The 26,421-nt window shown below is 41.0% G+C and overlaps 1 protein-coding gene across 1 annotated transcript; it reads left to right on the forward strand.

Annotated features, from left to right (window-relative positions):
- The first annotated feature begins 246 nt into the window (after positions 1 to 246).
- Positions 247 to 26,418, forward strand: rftn1a (raftlin, lipid raft linker 1a). Its single transcript, XM_077549275.1, has 10 exons — positions 247 to 407; positions 6,637 to 6,788; positions 15,545 to 15,728; positions 17,202 to 17,313; positions 20,523 to 21,153; positions 21,234 to 21,437; positions 21,836 to 21,945; positions 22,914 to 23,017; positions 23,853 to 23,928; positions 24,197 to 26,418. Exons 2-10 carry the CDS (start codon positions 6,641 to 6,643, stop codon positions 24,605 to 24,607), a joined length of 1,980 nt encoding a protein of 659 aa, XP_077405401.1. The 5' UTR covers positions 247 to 407; positions 6,637 to 6,640; the 3' UTR covers positions 24,608 to 26,418.
- The last annotated feature ends 3 nt before the right edge of the window (positions 26,419 to 26,421 follow it).

Here is a 26,421-nt window from a genome sequence, read left to right on the forward strand (position 1 = left end):
CCTCCAGTCAGACACATATAAATTATGAATAGGTCTGGATTGCTGCTTATGAAATATGAATTTATATTTAAAAAAATGTGTGTGTGGGGAGGGGGGTGCTACTTTGAACCGCACAGGGTTAATGGCGCCGAAACGTGGGCGGATGAAGCAGCAGTATGAGTGCTACCTGATGGGGGCGTGGACGTAGAGAAAATAAAACAAGGGGCGTTCTAGTCGAAAAAGTCTTCTCATGAGTGAGTGAGCTGGGAGTGAAAGCAGACCGCCCTGCCCAGTCAAAGCTTAACGCAACATTCTGGGAGTCCTCTCCTCGAGCCTAGCGGTTCCACGCGTCTCTCATCCCCTCCAGCAGTGCGGAGGAGGCTCTCACGCCGACACGTTGTGCCCCCGCGGACGAGCACCAAAGCTCGGTGAGTTTTTGCTCTCTTTTCTCTAGCCCTTCAAACTGTTTTTAATGACTTAAAACTGTATTTATCGAAGGGAATTGTTAGTTGCGTGACATTTCACGAGAAAGTTTTCGTCGAGCGTTGTGGGAAAGTGTTTGGAATCTGTCGGAATTGTGTGAGTTACATTAATCAAATTGTCAGGTGTGCGCCTTTTAAAAAAACAAAATGGTGTAATTTCAAACATTTCGCTTTTTTTTGGGTGCAGTTTACATGTTGAACATTGGAAGCATATGGAAGAAGAGCCGTATAGTATGTGTTTTAGATAAATTGACCTCATTTTAAGATCTACGCTTGGAACACTCTGAAACTACATTTTGTTTAATTTCAAACTTTTTGCTCTATGTAATTTTAAAAACGGGCAACAGAAATTCATTAAACAGCGCCTGTGTTTTTGTGAGACACAGCTCTAAGAGACCAATGTGAGATTAAGCCAATGCTGCTTGCTGAGACGGTGACAATTTTATAAACATTTAAAAAAATGTCTCCATATTCTCTTCACATATGAGGTGTGTCAGAAATGTCTAAAAAAAATTCAAACTATAGGTTTTCCCATTGGAAGTAATCCCTTTTGGAGAGCAGCCTTCTCTGCCCCGCCTCCATGTAAAATCCATGAAAAATTCTAACAAGATCCTCCGCAATGCCATCGTCACGGCCAACTTAATATCGTCGCTTCTTTAAAACGGACTCCCTTGATGACCCCCTTGTGCTTGGGAAAGAGAAGAAAATCACACGTAACTGCTCCAGAATGGCTGTTGTTTTCAGCCAGGAACTGTCAGATGCTCAACCGTTGTGAGCAGGTGCGTTGTCCTGCCACAACCCTGGCTTCTTCTCATGCACTGAACGAAGCAAACGTGCTGGCCCACAAATGAAGGGGAAAGCTCGAACAGTTGTTTAGGTTTGAAGTATACATTTTGTGATCCTCGAACATTTCTGACTCATCTCGTATATTGTTGACTGCTTGAAAAGGTCACCAATGATCTTTCACCTGGTGAAATTCATAAAAAAAGTCAGATACAAGACTACTATGTCTGTCTTTTTTTTTTTCCATTCTCGTGAAATCCCTTTAATGCTGCTGAAGGGGCAATTTGGCACGGTGTTTGTCTGTCTTACCCTTTTCTCTTTATTCACCATTTCTCTCTTTAATGGTCAGTGTGAGTCAGCAGGGACCTCATTTGCTGATACTTGCTATATGATATAAAACAGGAAAGAGCACTTAAGTGCATAAACGTCCACCTTCTGTTCACACAGCAAAAGCAAAGCAAATTCGCATTAAGATGACTCATTAGCCCTATGCAAACACTGGCCACATCATCATATACACCCTCTTTTACAAAAACAATTTATAATAAATTACAATTTCTTGAATGAAGTGCCCCACTGTAATGCCCTCACATTTGGGCAAGGCGATCTACGGTCTTCGTTAAACAATTGAACACAAATCCAAAATGAGAACACACCCATGCCTTTGCACACATCCAGCTCAAATCCTACAGCAACATTTTCACTTTTTATACATTTACATAATTTATTTCTTTACATTCTCTCGTAAATGGTTTAAAGAATACAGTGCTATATATTTTTTTAGTAAAGATGTTGCGCAGATGTTTTTTGTGTGTGAAGGTTTGAACAAGTTATTGGCATCTCAGTTGATTTCAATTAGGGTTGAGCAATTAATTGAATTCAAATCAACATCGCAGTGTAGTAGAATGTAATTTTCTTTGATAAAGCCCGCAGATTTTTGTGTGTGTGTTATTGCAGTAATCTGATATTTGACTTGCTGACTTATGTTTACGTCACACTTGTTTGATAGAATTTTGTGAAGTTATCGTAATGAACGCTAGGGATGTTCAATACTACTTTTTTTCCCGGACTGAAACCAGTACGAGTACTCAACTCGTGAGTAGTCGCAGTACAGATACCACTAGTACTTTTGGTATATAAAATTATTCCCTCAAAAAACAATGACAGAGAATTTTAAAGAAAAACCTGTTTATATCAATATAGCATTTTCCTTGAAATTGCATGAAATTAATGGCAACGTTCTATTTTTCTAGTTTCTAATCGGAAAACAGCCACAATAGGGCGGTCGATACGACGCGAGTGCCGATACCTTGAAATAAGTGAGTGCTAAAAAGACTGCATGTCAGTGTTCAATAAATTAACAATGCTATTTAAAGGAGATACAGTTTTTCATTTTAATTCACAGTTCCTTTGCCTTTATTTTAGTATAAGCCTCACTTTAGACCAAAACCTTTATGTGTAGTAAATTTCATCTTGATTTTTAGCTATATCTGAAACATACAAATTGAAATGGCACTTCTGTCTCCCTCCAACCACTGCACCTGTGCTTAAAACATTCCTTCAAGTGGAATTAGGACTAATTTTGAGCTCCAAAGCTGTCCAAGTCTAAAAGTATAGAAGTGCCAGTTTGCAACTGCAAAATAATGATGTTTGCTGCTTGGCAATTGAAATGAAAATGTCCATAAATTAGCATTTGAAGGTGAGCGATCTGGATGACTGGAGCCCCACCGGCCCCCAGTGGCTCGAGCTGTTTACTGTGAACGTTCGCAAGCTCGGTCAGACTCTCCCTCCCCGGTGCACGTCTGTTGTGCCCCCCACCCATCCCTTGAGTGTGTATTCAAGAGGTATAGCAGAGCAGACGGATTACGCTCTCACGCAAATCCTCTGTCATTTCCAAGACTCTGTTACAAGAGATTCTCAAATGAGAAGCCCTCCGCTGCACTCCCGTCTGCCTTCCTCCTCTGTTGCGTTCTCCCCTTTCGCTTGGCTTTTTATCTGCCTCCCGTCGCTTCATGTTTAATGGCTGGTTTTTTCGCTGTCAAGGCCCTTTTTGTGGCTTGTGTGAGAGTGCTAGGATTCTGTTTGAAGTCAACATGTGGAGAAACAGCGCCTGTGTAAGGGGGTGGGGGACGGGGGGCGGCTTGAGTCTTGAACTTCCTTGAGCTTCTCATTTCTTCATTTGCCGTTGAGTCCAAATGTTATGCATCTCATCCTTCAACCATGAGGTCGACCTGTCTCCGTGCCGAGACGGTGTGCTAAGGCTCGTTTGGCAGCGCTCTAAACGAGTCATAACTTAGGCATCACGGCGGCTGGCTGGAAACATTCTTGTAGATTACGCTTCGAAATGGGCTCAGCGGGGGATCACGTCTGCGGCGGGAACTCTCATGAGCCATCGGACAGATGGACCGAGTGGACAGAAGGGCGGACGGATGGGGAGTGAGCGAGATGGCCGGCCAACAGGAGCAAAGTGTGTCGAATGTGACAAAATGACAAGAAGACCAGAAGGAGCTGGACACATTGGAGACATAATTAGTATTGATAGTGAGATTAGGAAGTTGGAAATGCAATAAAAGTTGTTTTGACGTGTCATCTTTAGCTTTATCAATTGCCATGGCAACCACAGGTCGCACACTTAAGTGGTTAATTGGTCAAATGGACCTGCTTGGAAACCTGTTCCATTAGCACTTGCGCTATTGTTGTGATTCTTAGCCACTGACTTGTATGTGAATGGACTAACAATGCCACTTACTCGCTGTAGTGAGAAGTGAAGCCACTGGCGGCCATCTTGCGTTGCCACTAAGCTATCCAAACTTGAATACATTGATTTCTCTGCTGCGTTTTTGCTTACCTAGTAACGAAAATGTCACAGTGCGTGGCCTATGGTTGTACTAATAAGTCTGAAAGAAGCGCTACATGAACATTTCATCATGAAGAAACAGTATGGATTTTTTTTACTTATAAGGAATATCTCAAGAGTGCTACTCAAAGATTCATCTACAATTGTTAGATACTTGAACAATGAAAGCAAACATCATCTCGGAAAAGATTGCTACGTGTAGTGTAAACTTAGTACTTAACCTCTAATATACTCTTGAATGGTCGATGCAAACATTGAAGTTCTTTGTTTGAGAGGCTCTCATTACTCCATACAAGGATTCTAGCGTAAAACATGCACTGATAACTGTTTTCAGTGAAAAAAAGTTGACAGTGACATTGGCAACGTAAGATAGCTGCCCTCCGGCTTCAGCTGCGAGGGCCGATTGTTAGTCCATTCATATCTAAGCGGCATATCATGCAATGTATTGACTAAAGAACATGATTCCCACAACTGCTACTCTAAATCCCGTATAGATCGCAGGGTACATATAGATGAAAGACCATTCACACTTATTAGTGTGAGACATTTATTCTTCAATTACATTTCGGAATGTGCGAGGTAGCTGGAGAAAAGCACGCAAACAATCAGTTTTTCATTCACTAAGGTACCCAAGCCATTAGGGATGTGCATTTGACTAAATTGCACCGATCAATTATGGGGAAAATTAACAATCCATTAGTTGATGAATTGCTCTTTGTTGAAATTGGATGGGAAAGCCTTTCTCCCAATGCTGGACTTGTGACACGCGGTCGCAGATCAATCAATCAACGGCAATGCCCATTGGTATTATTTATCTAAGTTAAGCCAACTCCTAATGCAACCACCACATCACAGTTATAGAAACCATCAATAATATACAAAAATGCAATATAATAGTGTAAATCTGCGCCACGAACATCAGCTGGAGCTAGTCAGAATCAATATTTATTTAATAACATGACAAAAAAAAGCAGTTACTTGCTAATTACATTTTGCTAGTCCAAGTTAGCTGTAACAAATTTTACTCTGATCAACTAAAGCGTGAAAAAATGCTGTGGTTATCAAGAACCTGCGCTGTCACCCTGCGAGAACGAATCTTAATAATTTTGCGTCACTACTGCTTCTAAAGATTCGATTGGTATGGCAGCAACAGAAGCATAGCAAAACAGCAACATCCACATGTTAGAAGCAGTGCAGCCAAGAGAATTTCTACTGGACAGAATAGACTATTGGAACAAATGGATGCAATATCAAGGCACAAATATTAGCTTCTGACAATGTTTAGGCCAGCAGAGGTCTTGCTGTCCCTGAAGCCTCACCACTGCCTAAAGGTACAATTACAGTAGATATAAGAAGCTTACACACCCCTGATTAATTTGATCTAGCTATTGGAAATTTGTAGTAGGGTTTCCCCTCCTAGCAGAAGCCACCATCATCATGGCTCAACTTTAGGGTGAAACATCTTTTTTTTTTTTTAACTTTCAAGTCAACACATCTAACCTACATCCCAAGCTCTATGTCATCTGATAGGATCGTTAGCAGAGTTTTTTTTTTTCTGTTTCTGGAGAGCTCAGTATTGTTCATTCGGTAATTTTACTGATTTGACATTGCTGTCTTTTTTATTTATTTATTTTTTAGCAGAGTTAATGTCCGTGCACTTCGCCTTTCTCCATGCTCCCAAGCAGAGATGCAGACTGGCCCTCAGAGAGGACATACGTCCACACACACACACAGAGCGCCTCACAATGTTGTAAAGCGTGGCGGGTGGGATATTAAGTCTAATTGATGGTTGGCCAGTCCGTCACATGTGATTTGCGTGACGATTTTTGTCAACTTAATGTTTTTTTGTCATAAATGTCATAGTCTCTATTTGGCCCCTCTGCCTCCCATCCAATGTTATTTGCCTAGAAAAGTATCTCAATCCTGTTTTCGGCGCCTTTATAACCCCCAGCTTTGGATCCGTATTGCCTACTCTCAACCGGCAAAGGAGAAGAGGGAATTTTGACCGCTATAAATTGTCATTTTAATTGCCTGTTGGGCTCGTGCAGTCTTGAGAAAATCTCTTTGTGATGGAATGCTGACCTTGTGGATCAACATATAAATTGGATGGCGGTACAACACGCTCGCCATCTTAGCTCTCGTCTATCCTCTCCTCTCTGTCTGGTGTCATGTCGCCGCGCTTGACAGGGCAGGAAATCACTCTCATTTCTGCTTTAATTCGTTCTGATCAAACATGTCGCTCCCAATCAGCCACGTTTGATTAGGAGACGGCCGTATCACAGCCTGGCAAGCAGGTAATGGGAGACAGTTTCATATTTCACCATTATTGCATTACACTGTGTGTGTGTGTGTGGGAGGGAGGGAGAGGGGTGCGTGAGAGAAAGAAACTCATTATTTCCCACAGTAGGAGCATTAAAATGTAGACACACTTCCGAGTAAGCGTGAATGTATTTTTTATATTTAGAAACTCTATCAATGCTGTTCTTAGCAGCAATATCTGCTCTCATCACCCATCTACTTGTCTCTTCTCTGCAGAGCTATGGGGTGTAGGCTCCCTAAATTGCGTAAAGCCGAAGAGTCACAAAGCCCTGGAAATATCTATTCCACGCTACGAAGGCCTCAGGTGGAGACCAAAGTGGGAGTGTCCTACACATACCACTTCCTGGATTTTCTGTTGGGTAAAGAAGGTATGGGCATTCTTGATAAATGCTTTGAGTTATTTTCCCTTCAGGGTGACTCGATCTGTTGTGAATCTCAGTGACACATGTGACTGAACAGCACTTCCTTGAATACTTAAAAAAAAAAGGAAAAAAAAGAAGAAGAAGCAAAAGTCATGTGTTGTGCCGTCAGGCAAGCTCAGTATTGCGTAATTTAATGTTTCGGTACAATGAAGTAGGGCTGTGCAGTATGACCCAAAAATAAAATCTCGATATTTTCAGTCATTCAGGACGATTACGATTTTAATCGATTTTAATCTAATTAACCCAACAAATGTTTATTTAAAAGTTTCAAAAATAATTCCTGTGCAAAATGTTCAGACAACAATAATGTCTACTGATTCTAAATCACTTTTAAAATAACTTCACATTCATAAGTTAACAAAATTACAACTCACAATAGCATCTGGATGTAACAGAACATAAGAACAACAGCTTTTAATAGTCCAGAATACAAAATTCTATTTCATGATTTAGCAAATTTTTAACAATTCGATCATCAAAATGGCGATTAATCTTATTAATTCGATTCATTGTCCAGCCTTACAATAAAGTGTAACGCAGCATTGCAAACAATAAGCACAATATGTAAGTCACATATTGATTGATTTAGATTTAGAGAACTTTATTGATCCTTAAAAGGGTAATTCCCCCAATTACAACACGTCCAAGAACAAGAAGCCTGGCGGGTCGCCTTTCAGCGTTCCGAATTGTAAAGTATGTGCATATCATAAGCAAGTCTTAAGTGTTATCTTTGCAGTTTCAAGCAAGTCGCCAGTCACTGTAGCAAAAATCAAGCAGGTCTTGCCATTACTTAATACAATCTTGCTCCGTCACATCATTTATTCACTCAATAGCCACGTAGCACTCGGTAAATACTTCAATTTGATAGCTTTCACATTTTAGTTTAATGGTCCCGAAGCAGTCTGTTATCGATTACTATGTCGTTTCAATTAAACACATAACCGACATGAAGGTTAGAACAGCTTTTGCTCAATTAACTTGCGAACATTACATAACTTGCCTGCCTGGCTTTGAGGGTTTTATAGTGCTAGATGAAGTCAGATGTCGTTCTTCTTATCTTTAAGCTACAAACCTTGCATGTTGCCCTTCTCTTGTTCCAGATTTGATCAAAAGCACAATCCCAGGATCCATATTTAATAATGTTCCGAGCTCCTTCCAAGATACTTGCTTTGTGAGGTGGCCTCTGCATTCGACATTATAACATACTGATGGGTTGGCAGATTTGTGCGCAATACACACACTAAAAACACCTTTGTTTCAACACAAAATAAATGACGCGCTACCTTGAAAATGCAGGTTTTCAAATGTAAGCAGGGAAGACATTTTATGTCCAAGTTAAGTTTCAGTGATACAAAGTCGGTCAAGTCTTTCAGAAATGTTAGCTTTTTCAAAAAAGATGGTGACCTCCGACATAAACATTCAATTGTTCAAAAGTTATGGCAACACTGCAGTAATGTCACAATTGGATGAGCTATCCTCATTTGTCACAGTTTCACTGCAGCTGGGGGGAAACCATTCTATATAATTGCCATTTGGTCCTCCGCCAAAGCCAGCAAAGAACTCCAAATTTTGTTCTTTTCCCACCATTCTGATCTGTGCCATGTTTCAACTTCCAAAGTTGCTTTTCCAACTTTAAACCAGAGAAATGAAATGTTTAGGTCAGCAACTGTGCTGAACGCCGGTCTTCATAGTGTGAGAGTCCTGAAGGCAAAAACGAGCTTATGAAATGTGTATGTATGTGTTTGTTGAAAGTTCACTTAGCTGTGCACTTTGGTCGATGTGCCCTCCGCCTCACACGACGATGCCGATGTGTTTTTGCACATTTTCGCGCATCATTGGATGAATATTGAAAAATAGTCCACTAATGTGTGGGTGTGCGCTCGCAGCATCTTGACAAAAGTTTGACGAGAATCCTCCAGAGGCACGCGGTTTCTAAATATACAAATCCTTCCATTGTGTTGCTTGTGTGGACTGTTTGTGCGAAAGAAAAGCCAGCAAAGTGAGGGGAAGCGTTAAAAGCAGAAAGAACAAAACGGCTGCTCTCCCCTCATGGCTTCCTACAAGCGAGCGCCATGTACAATATGAAGCGACAAGCACGAACAGGTGCAAGAAGCTCACGGAAATCCTCTGCGGGTGACTCTCCAATGCAACACTGTAACAGACATGACGGCAGACACAATGTCGCTACCAGTCGGGGACAAAATAGCTTTTACAACAAACCCTGTTGTCTTTGGCACATTTGATAGAATCCATCCAACAAGAGCTGGCTGCCTGAAATCGTTTTAAAACAAATGATAGGCATGAAGGTTGGAGAATATATGGACAAAAGCACCGAGGCACCTCTTTCATTCAAGAGTTAGGCATCAATCTTTTTCTGACAATTCTATGCTTTTAACTGTGCGGGAACAGCTGATGTAAAGGCCCTTTTCTATTCCACAAAGTAAGGTCATGAACGGGACGAATTGACCTCAAGCCCATCAAGCTCATTTACGATGGAGAGTACTTGCACATTCACTTGAGCATTCTTGGCTGTTCATGTCAAAACAATGTAAAAATTTTAGATCACAACCAGAATTATCATGGTTGCTTATTGGGGGAAAAACCTGCGCCTTCAGTAAAGATTTACCATTCTTAATCCACCTCCTAATACCACCACTATCGCATTGCAATTATAGAAGCCATGAATTCTATACTAAAATGCAACGTCAATCATCTGGAGCAGTTCAGAATCAATATGTATGTAATAACATGCCAAAAACATGCATAAGAGGCATCGTGTTTGCCAGCGATGCAGAACATGTATTCATGTGTGCAGATTATGGCCCGAACGATTAATCGTCCGGTTATTGCCTTTCAAACATCTGCCAAAATAATCGGCCAATTGGGCCAAATGGCCAATCATTTTTCCCTTAAAACGTTATAATCAAAGAAAAACGAAGTTTCCGATGCTGTGAAAGTACCCTGAATGCACCATTTTGCTTGCGTAGCATTAGCAACTAGTAAGTGTGTAGCGTATGTTATTCTGATTATTTAAGAATGTCCTTTAAGATGTCCTTTTTTTTTTAAAAGATGTCTAATGAACTAAAACACATGACAATAAGAATTACATCCACTGTATATTTAAATACAAAACATACTTTGTTTTTAAAGCATTGCTAGCCAAGCGCTAATGCTAAAAGCAATGTCTGTAAGGTGAATTTCAAATCTGATTGATTAAAGAAACACTCCCTTTTTATAATTTAGTTACTGATTTTGAAGACTCTGGTCAAATTAGATTGACACAGTAACACACAGAAGTTGATATCTGATTGGACAAAAGATCCAATAATCTCATACATGTTCTGGAAGAATTGCAGCCAAGATGAACCGTTACCAACTGAAGCGAATAGACTGTTGGGAATAAATTAATTATGTTTGGCTACCACAATTGACAATTGAGGATGGTGATCATGGAGATGAGTAGAAAGATTTGATGTGTCGACCCCAGCCTAAAATGTTATCTGAGAAAGCGTAAACCGTTTCATCCCTACGCACATGAAACATTTTTTTTGTCTCTTTGAGAACAGAGTTACTGTTATCTTCGAGCAGACAGGTAGGTCATTTATATGGTAAACTCACTGATGCCATCTGAGCAGCCTTAAGATGGCCCTACTCACATGGCTATTATGAATTGATTGTGTGTTTGTGTGTGTTTGTGCGCGCACGCATGTCTGTGTGCTTTCCATCCTCTCCCTCCCATTTGCGGTACAGAGAGCAAGAGGAGTGAAGGATTCCTGGAGGATTATTTGATTGTTTGTGGAGATTGAGAGACCTCATTCCCAGGAAAGGGATTTATTTGTATTTGTGTGTGCGCGCGCGTCTGTGTGAATGAAGGGGGTCGATTATAGGCATCCTCATGTCTGTCCATGACATTGAAAAAACCCCGCGGTCAAGTCCACACTCTAATTTAATTTAGTTGCCATTAATAATAACATTTGCCTGCCAGCGTGACTTGATGACTCTTACACACTAATGAAAAACAAATATCACAGCCGCTTCCCCCTCTGAGATATGCGGCTGTTTATTTAACGAAAGTGGTGTTGTCAGAGAGTATTTTTTGCTCAGACCTCAGACTGTCTATTTTTTGGACAAAAATATTGGATTAGGACAGACATCTTATTCAATTCATATTGTGTAAGAAGAATATTTCCATATTTCCTCTGTGCCTCTTTTTCTTAGCGAGCTGCAGACAAGAGCGAAAGCTTTCTTTCTCACTCGGAACTCATTGTCAGGGGAGTGATGCTTTTTGGGAGTCCCCGCCCAACACAGAGAGCATTGTCGCTGGCTGCAGACTGTTGCCTAAAGCCAGCGCTTTACTGTCACTCTTAAAACATCGGTACTAAAAACCCAAAAGGTCAAATTGTGTAATAGTAAAGATAGGCTAATCTTGTTTCACTTGGCAATATCTTTGTGCCACAGGATTATTTTGTAATTTTTTGTTACTGTGAAAAATCAGGAAAATAATATAAGTTGATCTTTTTCAGATGATCAGATAAAAATTAAAGGCCGGGATGACACTTATGTAATATTTATCCTTAACTCCTAACAAGTAACCACGGCTACGCTGGCACTGGTGTCCACTTACTTCATGTAATTCTGACGTAGTCTTCTCTTTGTCTCTGTCTTCTTTTGAACACTTGTTCTTGAGGCTGGTCCGCTTTTTTGGAATGCGTGTCAAAAAGAAAAAAAGCGATGAGTTAATCCTTTGCACGTGACGTCACGCAAAACTTCAGTCCATGTTTTTGATTCAGCAAGAAAATCCTCAAAGATGTTTTGTGCTATTTAAGAGTTATTTTCCCCTGAAAATGGGGGTCAAACTCTCATTTTTATAACCTGAGGGGCATCCCAATTTAGAGGTTCCCATAGTTCAGTGTGACTAAGTGCGTCTGAGTCTTACTAGGTCATGGTGAATGAATGTGGTCGCTCGGCATTCACATATTTGGCCTCCAGGGTCAGACATCGCACGTGTGGCTCTCCGCCTCGCCATAAAGCACAAAATCTAATGCCTTATTACGATTTTATCATTCAACAGCTGCACTCTATGACATCATCTCGCCTTGAAATGTCATCTTGACTGTATGAAGGTCCAAAGTACAGACAATGACCGTTGAAGCAGAAGCAAAGAATGTGATGCAGTTAATGAGAGGCTTGCGAAACAAAGCAGGAACAAGTGTTAGTTGGGTCTGGTCAAGATGGTGGAGGGAGAGAAAAAATCTGTTTAAGAGGTGTGAGAGTGGAGGATGTGTGAGGGACTCTGTATGGTGCACATGCCGCGGGACTGAAGCTGCTGATGACTTTGTGCTGCCCTGTGGAGACGGAGGCCACTCGGCTCATTAAAACTACAACATGTGGCTAATTCTCAACTAAGTTCGCGAGTGTGTATGTGTGCGACACATTTAACCATTGGCATTACTTTTAGATTTCTTAATCACAATTACAATTTTGATACAACAACATTGTAATATAACTTCATTTCACATGACCGCAACTAAAGACAGACTGTTACTTTTTGGAATTAAATTACTGCTCAATGCTGCTGTTTTGATTTAATTTGCAGAGCTTTGTGCATTCTCATGTCAGTTTTAATGCAACTCGTGTGCACAATTTCAACAGATTTCAAAGTGGCCAACGAGTGTATATGCATGCTATGATGTATGCAGTCTGCTGAAGAAATGTCTCATATTCCTACATCATACATCTGTGCTATCAGAGTGCGTGTATGTGATCTATTTGGTCGAGACGCCCGGTGAAAGACAAATCCATCACTTAGCGAGATGTGCCCTACCCGATGCACTTATTCAAGTGAACATGTGAGCGTTTGCAACGCAAGATGATAGAAAGTGGGAGTATGACTGAGTTCCTCTTCAAGGGACATCTTTCACGTCGCCCAAAAGATCGGCAGCCATGGTGGCAGAAATGTCAAAAAAGCAAGCCGGGCTGAAATTCACAGAAGCACGCTGGGTATCTGTCTAAAGAACAATTCGATTGAACTGGACAATTGGAAAAAATACAATACCAAGTCGCTGGAACGGAAGAAACAACATTCTGTGTGTGTGTTTATGTGGATAATTTAGTGGCTCTAGGCTCTATTCATTGACATTTCGGCAATGGAGAGGCTGTCCACACTTGGCTTTTTTTAGTCAAAGATGCATATGAAATTATAAATATTGGTACATATTAAATTACTTGTACAGAATAAAATTCAAATAACCAATTACTAGGCAGAATATTTAAAAAACTATATAATGAAATAATTGGCAGAGATTGGCCAATTAGTTTTTTGTTTGTTTTTATTTGTTTGTTTTTTTATGTCGTTTTTGTCTTGTGGCAAAAAAAGCTAATGTAATTGTGAATATCAACCATTTAAATTGGTTGGACGATTAATCGGTTGTACCCTAATATATAATGTATTGGTATGGCTTGATGGCCATACCAATACATTATACAATTCCGCCATACCGAGAAATATAATTTTTGTTGTAAAAGCATAAGTGAAACGTCGTCGCGTTTCTGATTGGCCGTGAGATCTACGAGGTTGCAACACCGTTCACCTGTGACAAAAATATCGAAGGTCTGCTACTCGTGAAATTTCATACCAACACATCGCGTCCAGCGCGTCTTAAGCTCCAAGCTGTTTTTTCCCTGACACATTCCCTCTTAAGTGGATCCCTCTCCACAGATGCTGACCAACAACCTTTAGTAGCCCGCGGCTGCATTCCCAGAGCTGTAGGGAGCTCCTGGCTCCAGGAAGTTGATTGTTTTATAGCCACCGTTTTGGCGCAGATCCCCGCCTGAAACCTCTGCAAGTCATTAGAGGGCAATCTGAATAAAAAGTGAACCTCCAGCAAGGCGAGGATAAGCCTTGAGGGCGCCTGTGAGCCCTAATCCTCATTCGTCACCTGGCTGGCTTAATGCTTCCTCTCTCTGGAACACACACTGGCTGGGTGCTATGCCACAATGCATACTTTATAGTCGCCCGCAATCTTTATTCATATCGAATTTTTAAAATGGTTTAGTCATGCACACTGATATCAAGGGTAATGTGACACATATACCTCCACTGACCACATTAGGTACACCTGTGTGATGTCACATGACCGCACACGGTTCTTTTTGGCAGCCAAAGGGCAATTGTAGCCTGTTTTTTTTTGTGTGTGTGTTGTTTTCCCTCTGTGGCAGATGGCATAAATGGCGTTCCCAAGTGCTCGTCGTTGCACCCTGATAACTTCTGTGTGCCCGAATGAGAAGTTTCATCACGGCAACTGGTGAGCGAGGCCGTGCCTTGCCGAGCTAATGGCGACTAATGACTGGATCTTTGTTACCACTAGCGCCAACCAACATGTTCTCCAGCTGCTAATATAATCATTACCATGCTGTTCTGGAGACGTGCACACAGACACCCATTTATGTGTTTGGTGGATGAAAGCCTCTCCCGCTTCCAAATATTTTTGCCAAGATGTGCTTTTTTCCCTTCTTCCTCTTGGAGGAATAATTTGTGTGTGGGTGAGTGTGTTCTTGTCTTTTTTCTGTTTGTGTGGCAGAACCCTTGACTTGCCACCTTTTGTTGTGTGGACTTGTTGCCAGGTCCACACAAGGAAAAATGCGAGGATGCGCTCCTCTCACCTTATTAGACTGCGTGAGTGTCTGTTCCGGCCAGTTTCATATGCGCACATTCTTGTGTGCATCTGGCTGTGTGTGAGCACACCAGATGATGGAGAACAAATTGAAAATGAGATGGCTCACATTTTTTTCCCCTTCTGTCTATGCGTGTGTGCCTTTTTAATTTATTCAGGTTATTTTCTCTTCTCCAGACCAATGCAAATGAGACTGACTGGGAGGCATGACAAGCGTTGAGGCACAAACATGCCTCCCCCACTTCTTCACGTTTTCTATCCTCTCTAGCGCACACCTGGCTTCACTCGGCATCCCGCCACTGGTGTTCGCTCCCCAAAGCGTGTTTAACACAAGCGAGCCTGATGACAATGCAGCGACCCCGAGAGGGCGCTTCTCATAAACATGCCCCTCGTGGATTTGCACTGACAGTTTTGCTCCCGTACGATAAGCTCCGCTAACTATTTCCACTGAAGTGAGAAGTGTGGGGGACGGTTCTTTTCATTGTGTGTGGTAATAAGAGAGGGTGGGGCGGGTGAGGAGGGGTGTCCTCCATGTGCCACACGCTAAAAAATTGTCATTCAGCCATACACGTCATCCCTCAATTTTTTCTTCAAAACCCATATATTTGAGGTCCAGCACATTATTTGGAATCTACCCTCACCTATTTAATTTTTGTGACTTTGACTCCATCTTTTGGCATTTTACTCCGTTTAACCAATTGATGTGGTGATTAAAAACAATGTGGACTATCACCTTGCTGCTTACATCACATCTGTCAACTCAATACAGTTAGATAATTTTCTTTAAATAAAAGTCACCAATGTGCTCAAAAAATAAAAATGAAAACATTGTGGACAGCCAAACCTTAAAGCTTTTGCACGCTTGAGCATCTGGTAAGGCCACAGTGAAGATGGCAGTTCTCGTGTAATTAGTTTTCGATTTAGCGTGACAATGCCATATGTTGTTTCTTAATGGGCTTGATCACAATCAAACACGTTCAGGCTCAGAGTCCTCACTTTGGTGTAACATTTCCCTCTCGTCCACTCCAGAGGTGCCAGTGTCGTCGGTGCTTTGCCTGTCTTCAGTCCGAGAACTTCCCGTCCAGGTCAGAGAGCTCTACGCGCAGGGTTTTGTCTTGGTCTCCGTCCACCCGTTTGTGCACCCCTGTGGCCCGCATCACGCCCACATCCAGCGGCAGCTTCACCGGGCTGTCCTGGTGCGAGAAACCCCAAGGTAATACATTCTTAGAGATAACATTGTTCTGTTAAACACTATAAAATGGATGGCTGATAAACCATCATATTTAATGTAATTGAGCCCTAATTTGGGCTATTATGAGGCAATGTTGCATAATTGTCATTGCAAACAAATTTACAAAGTACTTTGCTGCTTTTGTGACTTCATTGATGTGACAAGGAGAAGCTTTATCACCAGCACGAGTGTCTGCAGCTTACCTTCATCTTTTCATGTCAAATTACGGCAGATGAGTCAAGCAGGAGAAATGTTTGACTGCAGCTCGCTGCCCTAATTCTTTCACTTTTTAACTATAATTGATACACACTACCATGTAGGTTACACTGTATGCTCATTGGCCAAAATATTAGGTGCACAAACTTATATAAATGTATCATGCAGACAGGTTCAATTATTCTGCCTGTCACTACATGTTGCTGGCATAGACGAACAAAGATGCATTATTTACTATAATAATAGTTTATATCACTAAATACTTCCTTGACATATCCTATTGTTAACCGTCAAGGAATTCATTATTGTATTTGGTCCAGTTTTTAGAGCTTTTTTTTTAAAAAAATTTTAAGGAAATTAATTCAGGAGGTGGCTGTTTTCAAATGCGCACCTAATTACATTGGCAAGCAGGAGTTGCTTCTGATGCACCTCGCCCCCCTGCCCGGCAACTGCCTGGCACCTGTCTCTGTGGAGATGGCTGATTGCATCATCTGCCCCCACCAGAGGGCCACTGAAAGCGTGAAACCATCTCGTCACTCTTTCATCCCCTTCATTGATGAATGCTCTTTCTTTTGTCGCCCTCCATCCTTTCGATTTCTTCTTCTTCTTTTTTTCTCCCTTACCGGGGCCTTTTATCTCCACATCTCCGCCGGCCCCTTTCATAAAAAAAATAAAATAAAATTGAAAGGAGAGTGAGAAAAAAACTGACAGATCAACTGTTTCAAATCTAGCCGGGAATGTCACTCGTGCCTGCGAGCGCATGATATTACCACGGCCTTCTCCCTGACCTCATTCCAAATATGAAGAGGCATATTTCAATACTCCCTTTTTTATTATTATTTTCTTTTATGATCCCATCTTGCAGTGGGAGCTGAATTTCCAACTTTTTTCTTCATCTAATAAATCTATTGTGATTGCCATGTAATGGAAAAATCAACCACTTCCTACCAAAACGGACACGATGGTTCTGCTGTGATCATTCCGGTTGAGTGAGCGCCCACGAACATAAGCAAAATGTCTGCCACAGCCTATAAAGCAGGGACACGTTCAAAGTGTAATGGAAGTGGGTAATGGCGCCGCCGGGTGACAATGAAAAGGAAACCATCCCAGAGGAGGCCGTTCAGGCTAATGTTAAAACAGCATGACCACATTTTCTGCTTCATGAAAACAAAATTGAAGTGAATTTCCTCATGTTTGATGAGTGCTATTTGTTATGAGCTTTGATTTCCCAATTTGCAGTTGGGAGAAAAGCCAGGAAAAGCGATGGTGGCGGCATCGTCTGGAGACGGACGTGTGTGCGGCCGGTCATCAGGCGGCTGACCCAGAGGTCATTCAGAGCTACGTCAAGAGGGTGAGTTCAACAGGGGCCACGTGCCGACTGCTTTCGTATTATTCACTTTTCCCAAGAAATGTTTTTCGCATTGAGATGCCGCAAGTTCAGGAATAATGTCAACAATAAAACCCCTTTGTGGTCCGCAATCAAAGAGATCAGTGTTGTACAATCATGCTACCACAAGCCCTCTTTGGCAGCAATGGCAGCATTTTGTTGATGCTATCACTCTGCTGTTTAAATGCAGTGTGGATGGAGGGCCGTGAACTATTATAAAGGGACTTCCAAGTGAATACTTGGCCATAACATTAGACAATCTAATCTGTCCAGTACCATAATGATGCTTAGTTTAGCCACTATACTACTACAACCACAATAATAAACATAATCTTAGAGATGCCGTGCCCAGCTGGGAACAGCAAAAATCTGTGTGTAATTGACACGTCCCAAAAAAAGTTTCTCATTGCCTGTAGTTGCCACAAGATGGAAGCAAAACATGTACATTCCTGGGTAAAAAATCGGATGAGTAGCCGTATTGGGTAGAAGGCGATATAGCGTGGGAACTCGGTCTCAAATATTTTACTAGAAAGATGCAAACTGATACCAATTAAGATTTTTTTTTATTTGTGACTTATCAATTTGTGAATCACACAGTACACAAATAAGTACAGTATTGTACATGCAGTAGGGTGGCCTGAGTCCTTTCGGAATTATTAGTGCATGTGATTGCAACAAAAATGTTATTAACTGTGGTTGTCTTAACCATGATTATACTGCAACATTGAAAGAAGGGTTCTCTGTGATAAGCTATTTTCCCTTCATTCCCATTAATTTTGCAACCCTACCTGCAATTTAACTGTAGGGATCACCTTTCCATTGCGGTGATTACAATCCAGACCACCCCAGCAATAAGTTAAATTTGCAGTACAGTAATACAGTACCTCTTTAAAGGCATTTACAGCACTTACTTTTTTCTGGACTATAAACACATTTAAAACTCATATTGAGGGAAAACAAGAGCAATGGATAACAACATTTTTGTACAAGCGGTTAACAATGTACCGATCCCTCCCATCTGAAGTGTGTTTTAACTGTTAAAAAAAAAAAAGTAACCAAACTTAACTCAACTACAGTTGTTGCTTTCTGTTGGCATAAAAAGCAGCATTAAAAATGATTTGACATTCAGTCATTTTCAGCAAAAACGAGGCTGAGCTGAAATACTTCCTGTTTTTATGCTTGTTTCAAAAACTGTGCCGCCATCTAATAGTCAACACTGGAATTGCACCAAAAATGAATGGGAGGCTAAACAAGAGTTATAAATTGATATAAATATAGATAATGGGACCTGCAAACCGCAATGGAGATGGGTTTACTGTAATCCAGTTTTGAGTTCAAAACAATTAAATGCAAGTGCAAGCACAACATTCCCACTTGTTGCATCTGTTGCTGTTTAATGAATATGTGAGACTTAACCCTTCAGTTGCGTGGCGAACATCACTTTTGACTCCCTCCCCTGCTTATAAATTCGCCCCCAACCCAACAATGGGAAATGAAAATGTGCTCTATTGAATAGATTTGCATCTGAACGCCCAAAGAACGCACACAAAAGGAAACCTGATTGGATGGAAAATGCGCATCACGGAGTCTAATGTGATCGGCTCCAGCGGTATGATATGAATAGCCAATCAGATGCGAGAAGCAGGAGGGTTCAAGATAAGCATCCAGACTGATTGTGCGCGGGTGCGTGCGTGTTCAATTTTGTCATCTTCCCTTCTGCGATCACTCGCCAGCCCTCCCACTCTCAATCTGTCTCCACTCACAGTTGTACACTTTTATACGCTAATGTGTAGTTTTTTTGTGTCCTAACACACATTTAGTGTGTGCGCATCACACAGGTATAAATAAATGAATGTGAGAAAGGTGTGGAAGTGGGAAAGATGTGCCTTATTATTGCTCCGCTCTAGTTTGCAGGCTGATTTCGCTCCCGTCAAGCCTGTCAGCCCAAATATCAACTGACAAACCACACACACACACACACACACACACACATACATGGGTGGGCACAGATGAGGTCCTTTTGTCATTTGAATATTTGATCTCTGCACATGATTAGCATGGTTCTAATTCAGCTGAATGCCATCTCTGCCTTTGTGTGTGTGTAAATGAGGCTCTCATAGAATATATAATGGCCGTGTATAAATGGTGAATAGAATTATGTGCATTGCCATGACTGTCTTCTGTATTGACATTGAATGGACAAATGTTTAAAATAACATGATATCAATGAAAAACGTACATTTGTAGATCATATCAAAGATGGTGTGGTGAGACATATTGTTCTAATTAGTTATTTTGTAGATTTTCAGTGAAATAAAATGGAAAAACCTTGGAACAGTTTGGGGAAGGCTTATTTTGTGGTAGCTCAGAAGTAAAAACATAATTACAAAAAAGAAAATGTGTGATTACACTCTTTGACGAACTTCAAATCACATTCACAAAATATAAAACCCTTTTTCAAAGTCACGAAATAAAGAGCAGGTAGGTGTTGGAAGGGACCATCCTGTTGAAAGTTGTACATCACGAACAGTGATGGGAAGTAAATGTACTTGAGTAGATTTTTCACGTACTTGTACTCAGAACTTTTACTCCTTACATTTGAAAACAATTCTCTGTACTTTGTACTCTTTGTCAAAATATGCTTGTTACTTGTGAAACAGTCAAGATTTTCATTGATTGATGGTGCCAAGTTATCAAAGTGGTTATTGTATATAATCGGGAATAAAAATGTTTTTTGTTTTTTTTACTTTTTCCTCATGCTCATGATAAGAGTACAGAATACCAGAGTTTTATTTTTTAACACTAGTATCTGTCCTTCTATTTAAGTGCAGAGTTATTGCGGTTCTTTCGCCGCTTGTGCTTATAATGAGAATCTCTTTCGGCCTTCAAATGAAGTATTCTGTGACGGGCAATGACAAAGCTCGCCGAAGGGGAAAGACATTCGCCGTCTCTGCCAAGCGCAGACAACCTTGGATAAGGAAGCGAATGGTTTGATCAGATGACTGACAAGAAGCGTACGTCGCTTAACAGAGTCTGACGCTTGTTGGTGAATATCAGATGGCTAGATTATTTGTTAAACTATGAATTATACTAAGGAAACTTTTATAGCTTGTCCTGATACTTTTGTCCGTGTGGTGAATTTGTCTATTTGTCACATTCTTATTCTCCTCTAGATCCAGGACGTAGCAGAGCAAGGGGTGATGTTTGTGGGCTTTCTCCAGCAGCCAGGAGGGGCGCCCTGCTTCACGACTAACTGGGACCCCGATGAGTTGTCCTCCTTGCACTCCAGCCCCTCCCCTATTCACCGACACCCCCTCAGCACTAAGTCCAGCCCAACAGATCCTTCAGAACCGCGCCATAATGACTCGGAGCCCGCCGGCCTCCCTTTTGAACCTTTAGAGCGACACCATGAAAGTGTAGAACATACTGCACGGGATCACAAGCCTGCGCTGAGCTCAGAAGCAGCAGACGTCCCCGCTCAGCCTTCAGAAGTCAACCCAAAGGCATCAAATGAGCGGATTCAGACCTCGCTGATCCCACTCATAGAGTCACTTGAAGCAACAAACCAACCTTCATATCACACAGACGCAGTTCAACAATGTGAAAGTCAGAACCCGGCCGGGAAAGCCCAAGAGAGTCCAGAAAGCACAAACGGACAAGAGGAGCGTAGCCCAACGGAGCTTCGAGAAACCTCGGAGAGCAATTCCAAACCTGCAAGTCGGCGAGACCGAAAAGAATTGGCACCGGACCTTACTTGGAACAACAACCATATCTGCGTAAAAAACTCTGAGACAGTACAGGCTCGTGAGTAACTTAATGATATCACTTCCTGTTTGATCACAATATAGAGTTAATTTAAAAAAAAAAAATCTGTTTCTATGTAGGGCTCCAACTGTTTGCCTTATACAACTCTACGGGCGAACTCAACACATCTTTGAGGTTCTACTCGCTTAGAGTGCCCTTGCGAGTTCAAAAGGAGGCGGGACTTATTACAGAAGTCGATGGCGATTGGCTCGACCACATGACTCAGCACTTTACCAACGGCGCGCAACTCATTGACGGCTTTTTTCACCTCAGAGATGAGAACGGTAAAGCACGATAGTCATGTGGGAAGTTATTTGATAATTTTGTATGGAATTGGGGGGGGGGGGGGTGAATAAGAAAAAAAAAAAATATATTTTTTTTTTTAAGAATTTGGACATATATTCCTATTTGTTCAGTTTTGTAACTTGCTGCTCTGGCTGTCATGCCTGTAATTGGCTGCCATGTAGCAACATGAGGTGCAATTGTTATTGTGCAACAAGTCAGCAGCAGCATGAGACATTGGAAATGAGTGTTCATCCACGTGTGGAATGAGATGGTTTATGACAAAAAGAAGAGAGTGGGTTGAGATCCAGACTGGGTCAGAAGAGCTGAGCTGCTGACCCATTTTCCAAATCACGAGCATCCTCCACTTCACAGGTCTCTTTCTTATTTCTCTCTGCAGATAATGGGGTTTCATCGGTAGACAGTGTGTTCATTTTCCACAACTCGACAGAGGAGACCACAAGCACCTCCTACGACGCCATTGTGGTAGAGCAGTGGACTGTCATCAATGTGAGTTCCTTCATGTTTCCTCCACTGTGATGCATTTTCAATGCTACACTTGCACAATATAATGACAGCTATTATGATTTAAAAAAAAAAAATGTCTTCACAGATATTATTAGTTAGGCAGACTTCTGCCAAGGCTGAACAATCCTCAGCTTTTCCTTCTGACTTGTTTGGTTAAAAAGAATCATGACGTGTAGGGTCAATTGGGTAAAAGCATACTAGAACATGTAAATTAATTGATTTAGGGTTAATATGAGGCACTTAAGATGGTGGCAGGTGTACGTTGACTCCCATTTGTCATGGGTTTGAATGTGACGCCACCAGTTATGAGGGTGTGCAGTGTGCACACTTGTCCAACTAAATTTATACTTCCTGCTCTTGATTTTTATTTGTATTTTTTCCAAAGTCGAGTTATCCAGATCACATCAATAGTGGAAAAAGTTTTGAAATGATTTATCTTGTTTTTAATTTTTATATGACAAAAACTTTTTATAGGGTAGACTTTTTATATGCACTGTACATTTGCAACCTAAATTTAAAAAAAATTTGTTCCATTAAATTGTATGAATTTCTTCCCTTTTTCTTTTGCTGCACTGCTTTAATTTTGCAGGTCTCAATCTAGTCTGCATATTTCCTTCAGAATCTGTAGTGCTGGCTATTGTAACTCTATTTTAGCAATGGGACTGTCTTGAATCAATCAGATTCAGAATTTGCCTTAGAGGGCCAGATGGCTGGCCCACAACAATGTCAGCATTTTTCTGTCCTCTGATTGGTTGGTCAGAACCAGCCAAGTTCCACTAGCAAAACACATCCATAACAATCTGCACTCAATAATACATTAAATAATAGGTGGCATTTTATTCAATCTTTTGTCATTTTTGTTGTTGTCATTAGCTAAATATAGATTCTAAACTCCTACAGATATGTGGCACCGTTATATCACGTTATTGCTGACTGTTTCTCCTGGTCAGGGTGTGGTGGTGAAGGCAGACTACATCCCGCTGCTGCAGTCTCTTGCTCCCTATGGATGGAGGCTCATGTGTGTGTTACCGACACCCATTGTCAAGACCAACAGGTACAGATACTACGTCACCATTCTGCCCTACGAGTTATTTAGTTTCATTCATGGAGTCCACAGAGGTCGGAATGCAAGTGAAGTGATGAGGTCATCGTTAGGCTGAGAATACAAAAAGAATGACACCCTTCACAACAATCAACACTCTGGAGGTGACCTACAGATGCCACAAGATGGCAGCACTACTAGTACTCTTGCCTAAATGACAAGAGTGTAGAAAATGTCCCAAATTCATTAAATGGTCAGGGAAATATGTTAATCTCTTAAATTTATTGTAACTGCCTTAAGCATGTAAGACTTACTTTTTTTGTTATTTTATAAAAAGACCTATATATCAAAGAATCGCATTTCCCCTTAAAATTGCATGAAATTAATGGCAATTTTCTATTCTAATTTCTATCTGAATTGATATGCCAGGGAACATCCATTCACTTCCCACCTTCATCATGTACAACAACAAACTTTCGTCATAAATTGGTACAGCAGTAAACAAAAACACTGCACCTGATTTTTACTTTACTAATGAAGAGTCCAATGTTTCATCGTGCAGTGTTTTTGCTTCAGTCTTATAAGGATTAGGGCTGACAGAGCTACCTACCAAACACAATACAGATGGTGCGGGATCTAACAAATCCCGATCATATGCTGGATGTCTTAACATGAAACCACTTTTTCAATCTGTCAGCCAAAAGCACGCCGGCTGATCTATTCGCCTTGTAACCTGTCGTGTTTCAAAACGCACTGAACAAAAGAAATAATTTTCAATGCATCATCACATTCCAGCTTGAAGGAATAAAACGGGCCGCTTTTTTTTTTTCTTCATCTGTGTCTGCAGTGATGGGAGTTTGTCGACTAAGCAAATCCTCTTCCTTCAGAGACCTGTTTTGCAGCGCAAGAGAAAAGACTTCAAGGTTGGTGGCAGGCTCCATCATTACCACAAATCTGTCACGCCTAAGTGTGGCTTGCTTTCTGTTACATGAGGTGCCTTTACGAAGTCATGCTGCTAAATATGGAATATACAATTAAACATAGTCTAATAATAGTCAAATGCCTCACGTGTACAGAAAGAATCATCAGCGAGAGGCTTTGTTGCATTTTGTCAGGTGTCTACAGGGAAAACGAGAACAAAAAAAGATGAGGCACAGCTGAAATCTGTCAAACGCCTCCATTTTATTTCAGATGCTGAACCTCCGAGGTCGCCACAAGACAAAAAAACACTCATGTGGAGAGATGCTTGAGGAGGCCGAGGACAGGTCCCTCGTCTCGGAGACGGAGATGGGCAAGTTGAGACGCATAAAAGAGGACGACGTGGAGGGGAGGAGGGGCTGGGCCAGAGGACGGACGGAAGGATGGAGCGAGGAGGCCGATGAGGACGCGCATCAAAGGGGTCTCCGCTTCCTCTCGGGCAGCCTGGCGTCTGTTGAAGGCGAAGAGGACGAGGAGGAGACGGATATTGACAGTGTTCTGACATCCAAACGGGAAAAGTCGGTGAGGTGGACAGATGTGTGCCACAGAGACGGTGGAGGAATCAAAGAGGAGGTAAAGCCAGATGAGCGCATCAAACACCAACTCTTTTCCGGTGTCTGTTGATGGGGAATGAATGGGGAGCCAAAAAGTGAGTTTAATTGACAAAAATATTCTGAATGGGTCTTTCTCAATGTATGTTTAAAATATCCACTTTCCTTACCCAACAACATAAGGATTTGAAGCAAACAAAATAACCAGTGTAATTTTTTTTCATGCATTTGCATACAAATTACCATTCAAGGATGGTACAAAATGACTGAACAGCAAGCCAACTAATTTTATGTATTTTTATGCCCCAAAATTTTAATACAGTATTATTGAGGACCTAAATTTGAGGTACTATTTTTAAGCCGACAAGCAACTGCAACTAAGCCATGTTTGCCATCTAATGGTGAATGGTGATATTACAACTTCAAACTGCAGTCGACCCCTGAATACTTACATATTCGTAAATGTTTTTTTTCCTATAATTATTAAAATATTTTGAGTATTTTACATTTTTCCCAGGATTTTTAGCCCATTTCCCCCTCGGTTTTTAACGGGGGGATTTCGGGGGTTTGTGACTGTGGTCACGTGCAGCCCGCTGACCGCCAGTTGCTTATCCCCGAGTCAGTTTTTTCTCATCCAATCTGTCTTTGATTTACTTGATCTATCTTATAACTACAATGCTGGAATTTGATCGACACTGTAAGAGAGGTATTATTAAATTAATATCGACTATTTCAGAAATGGATGCCACAGTACATCTTTTAGATTTTCAAAAGCATTCTGGTCTGTAAGTCTTAATGGTAATGTTGTGGAATTACAGATTTCCTACTCCATCCTTGATCTACAATAAGGTACAATTTAAAACCAATGTATTCCAGTAAAACAAAGTAATGTTTCATTGCACGACATAGTACTGCAAGGTGTCTAATATTTTCAATGATCATGTCGCTAAAGTGCAGTTCTACATCACTGCACAATAATAGTAATTAATAGTGCTGAAGTAATAATTTGACACTGTCAACCAAAAGTGAGCATTCTATCTTTCACTCTTGTATTGGATGCTGATGTACCTAATATTGTGCATCCATCTTCTCCATTTTAGGAGCATACATGAATCTGTGAGGTCTTAGCACCTTTAAATAGGGATTAGTGTTGTGCACTTGGCTGCTTTTTGGCTCACTGTTGCTAATTGATGTGCTTAGAAGATATGAGATACAAGTCAGAGCTTTTTTTTGTCCTTTCTGTTGCCTAGTTTGCTACTTGACTCCTATTGAGACTGTTCCACGCGGACATGACATCACTAGGATCGCTATATGTAAATTAGTCTACTTTGTATACAACACATTATGGTCCTGTTAATCAAAGTAAAAGAAAAAACACTTTGTATTGTGGTCAGCTGGTGCACATCAAGTGTGTTGAGTGTTTCTCACAGAATTTAATTTTTATGTTTTAAGCATTTGACATTTAGCAGGCCTATTTTTCCTGAAAAGCGTCATTTACCATGACATGACATCGTCAGCTGTTCATTGAACAGTGATTTATAGAAATTTTGTTTTCCCTTCCAAAAATATTTAACATTTCATTGCATTGGCCAAGAAATCACGTTCCCATTTATATAAATACTTCGGCACCATAGGTTAAGGAGACATGTTTATATTTACTAGACCATCTGCTTTCAGTAGGTTTATGGAATCCAATCTGAGCTACAATATATCAAAAAATTACTTTCACTTGTGCAAGTGTACCTGTTATCGTGGCAGAAGAGTGCATTTATTTTGGGTAAATTGACTTTGTAAAATAGGAATTGTGTACAGTGCTATTTATTTTCTTCACCACCTGTTGTGTGTAACATGTATTTACATAAAAGCTGAAGTAAATTAAGCGTTCCA

This window comes from Vanacampus margaritifer, chromosome 17 (genome assembly GCF_051991255.1).
Source record: "Vanacampus margaritifer isolate UIUO_Vmar chromosome 17, RoL_Vmar_1.0, whole genome shotgun sequence".
In the NCBI taxonomy this organism is placed as follows: domain Eukaryota; kingdom Metazoa; phylum Chordata; class Actinopteri; order Syngnathiformes; family Syngnathidae; genus Vanacampus; species Vanacampus margaritifer.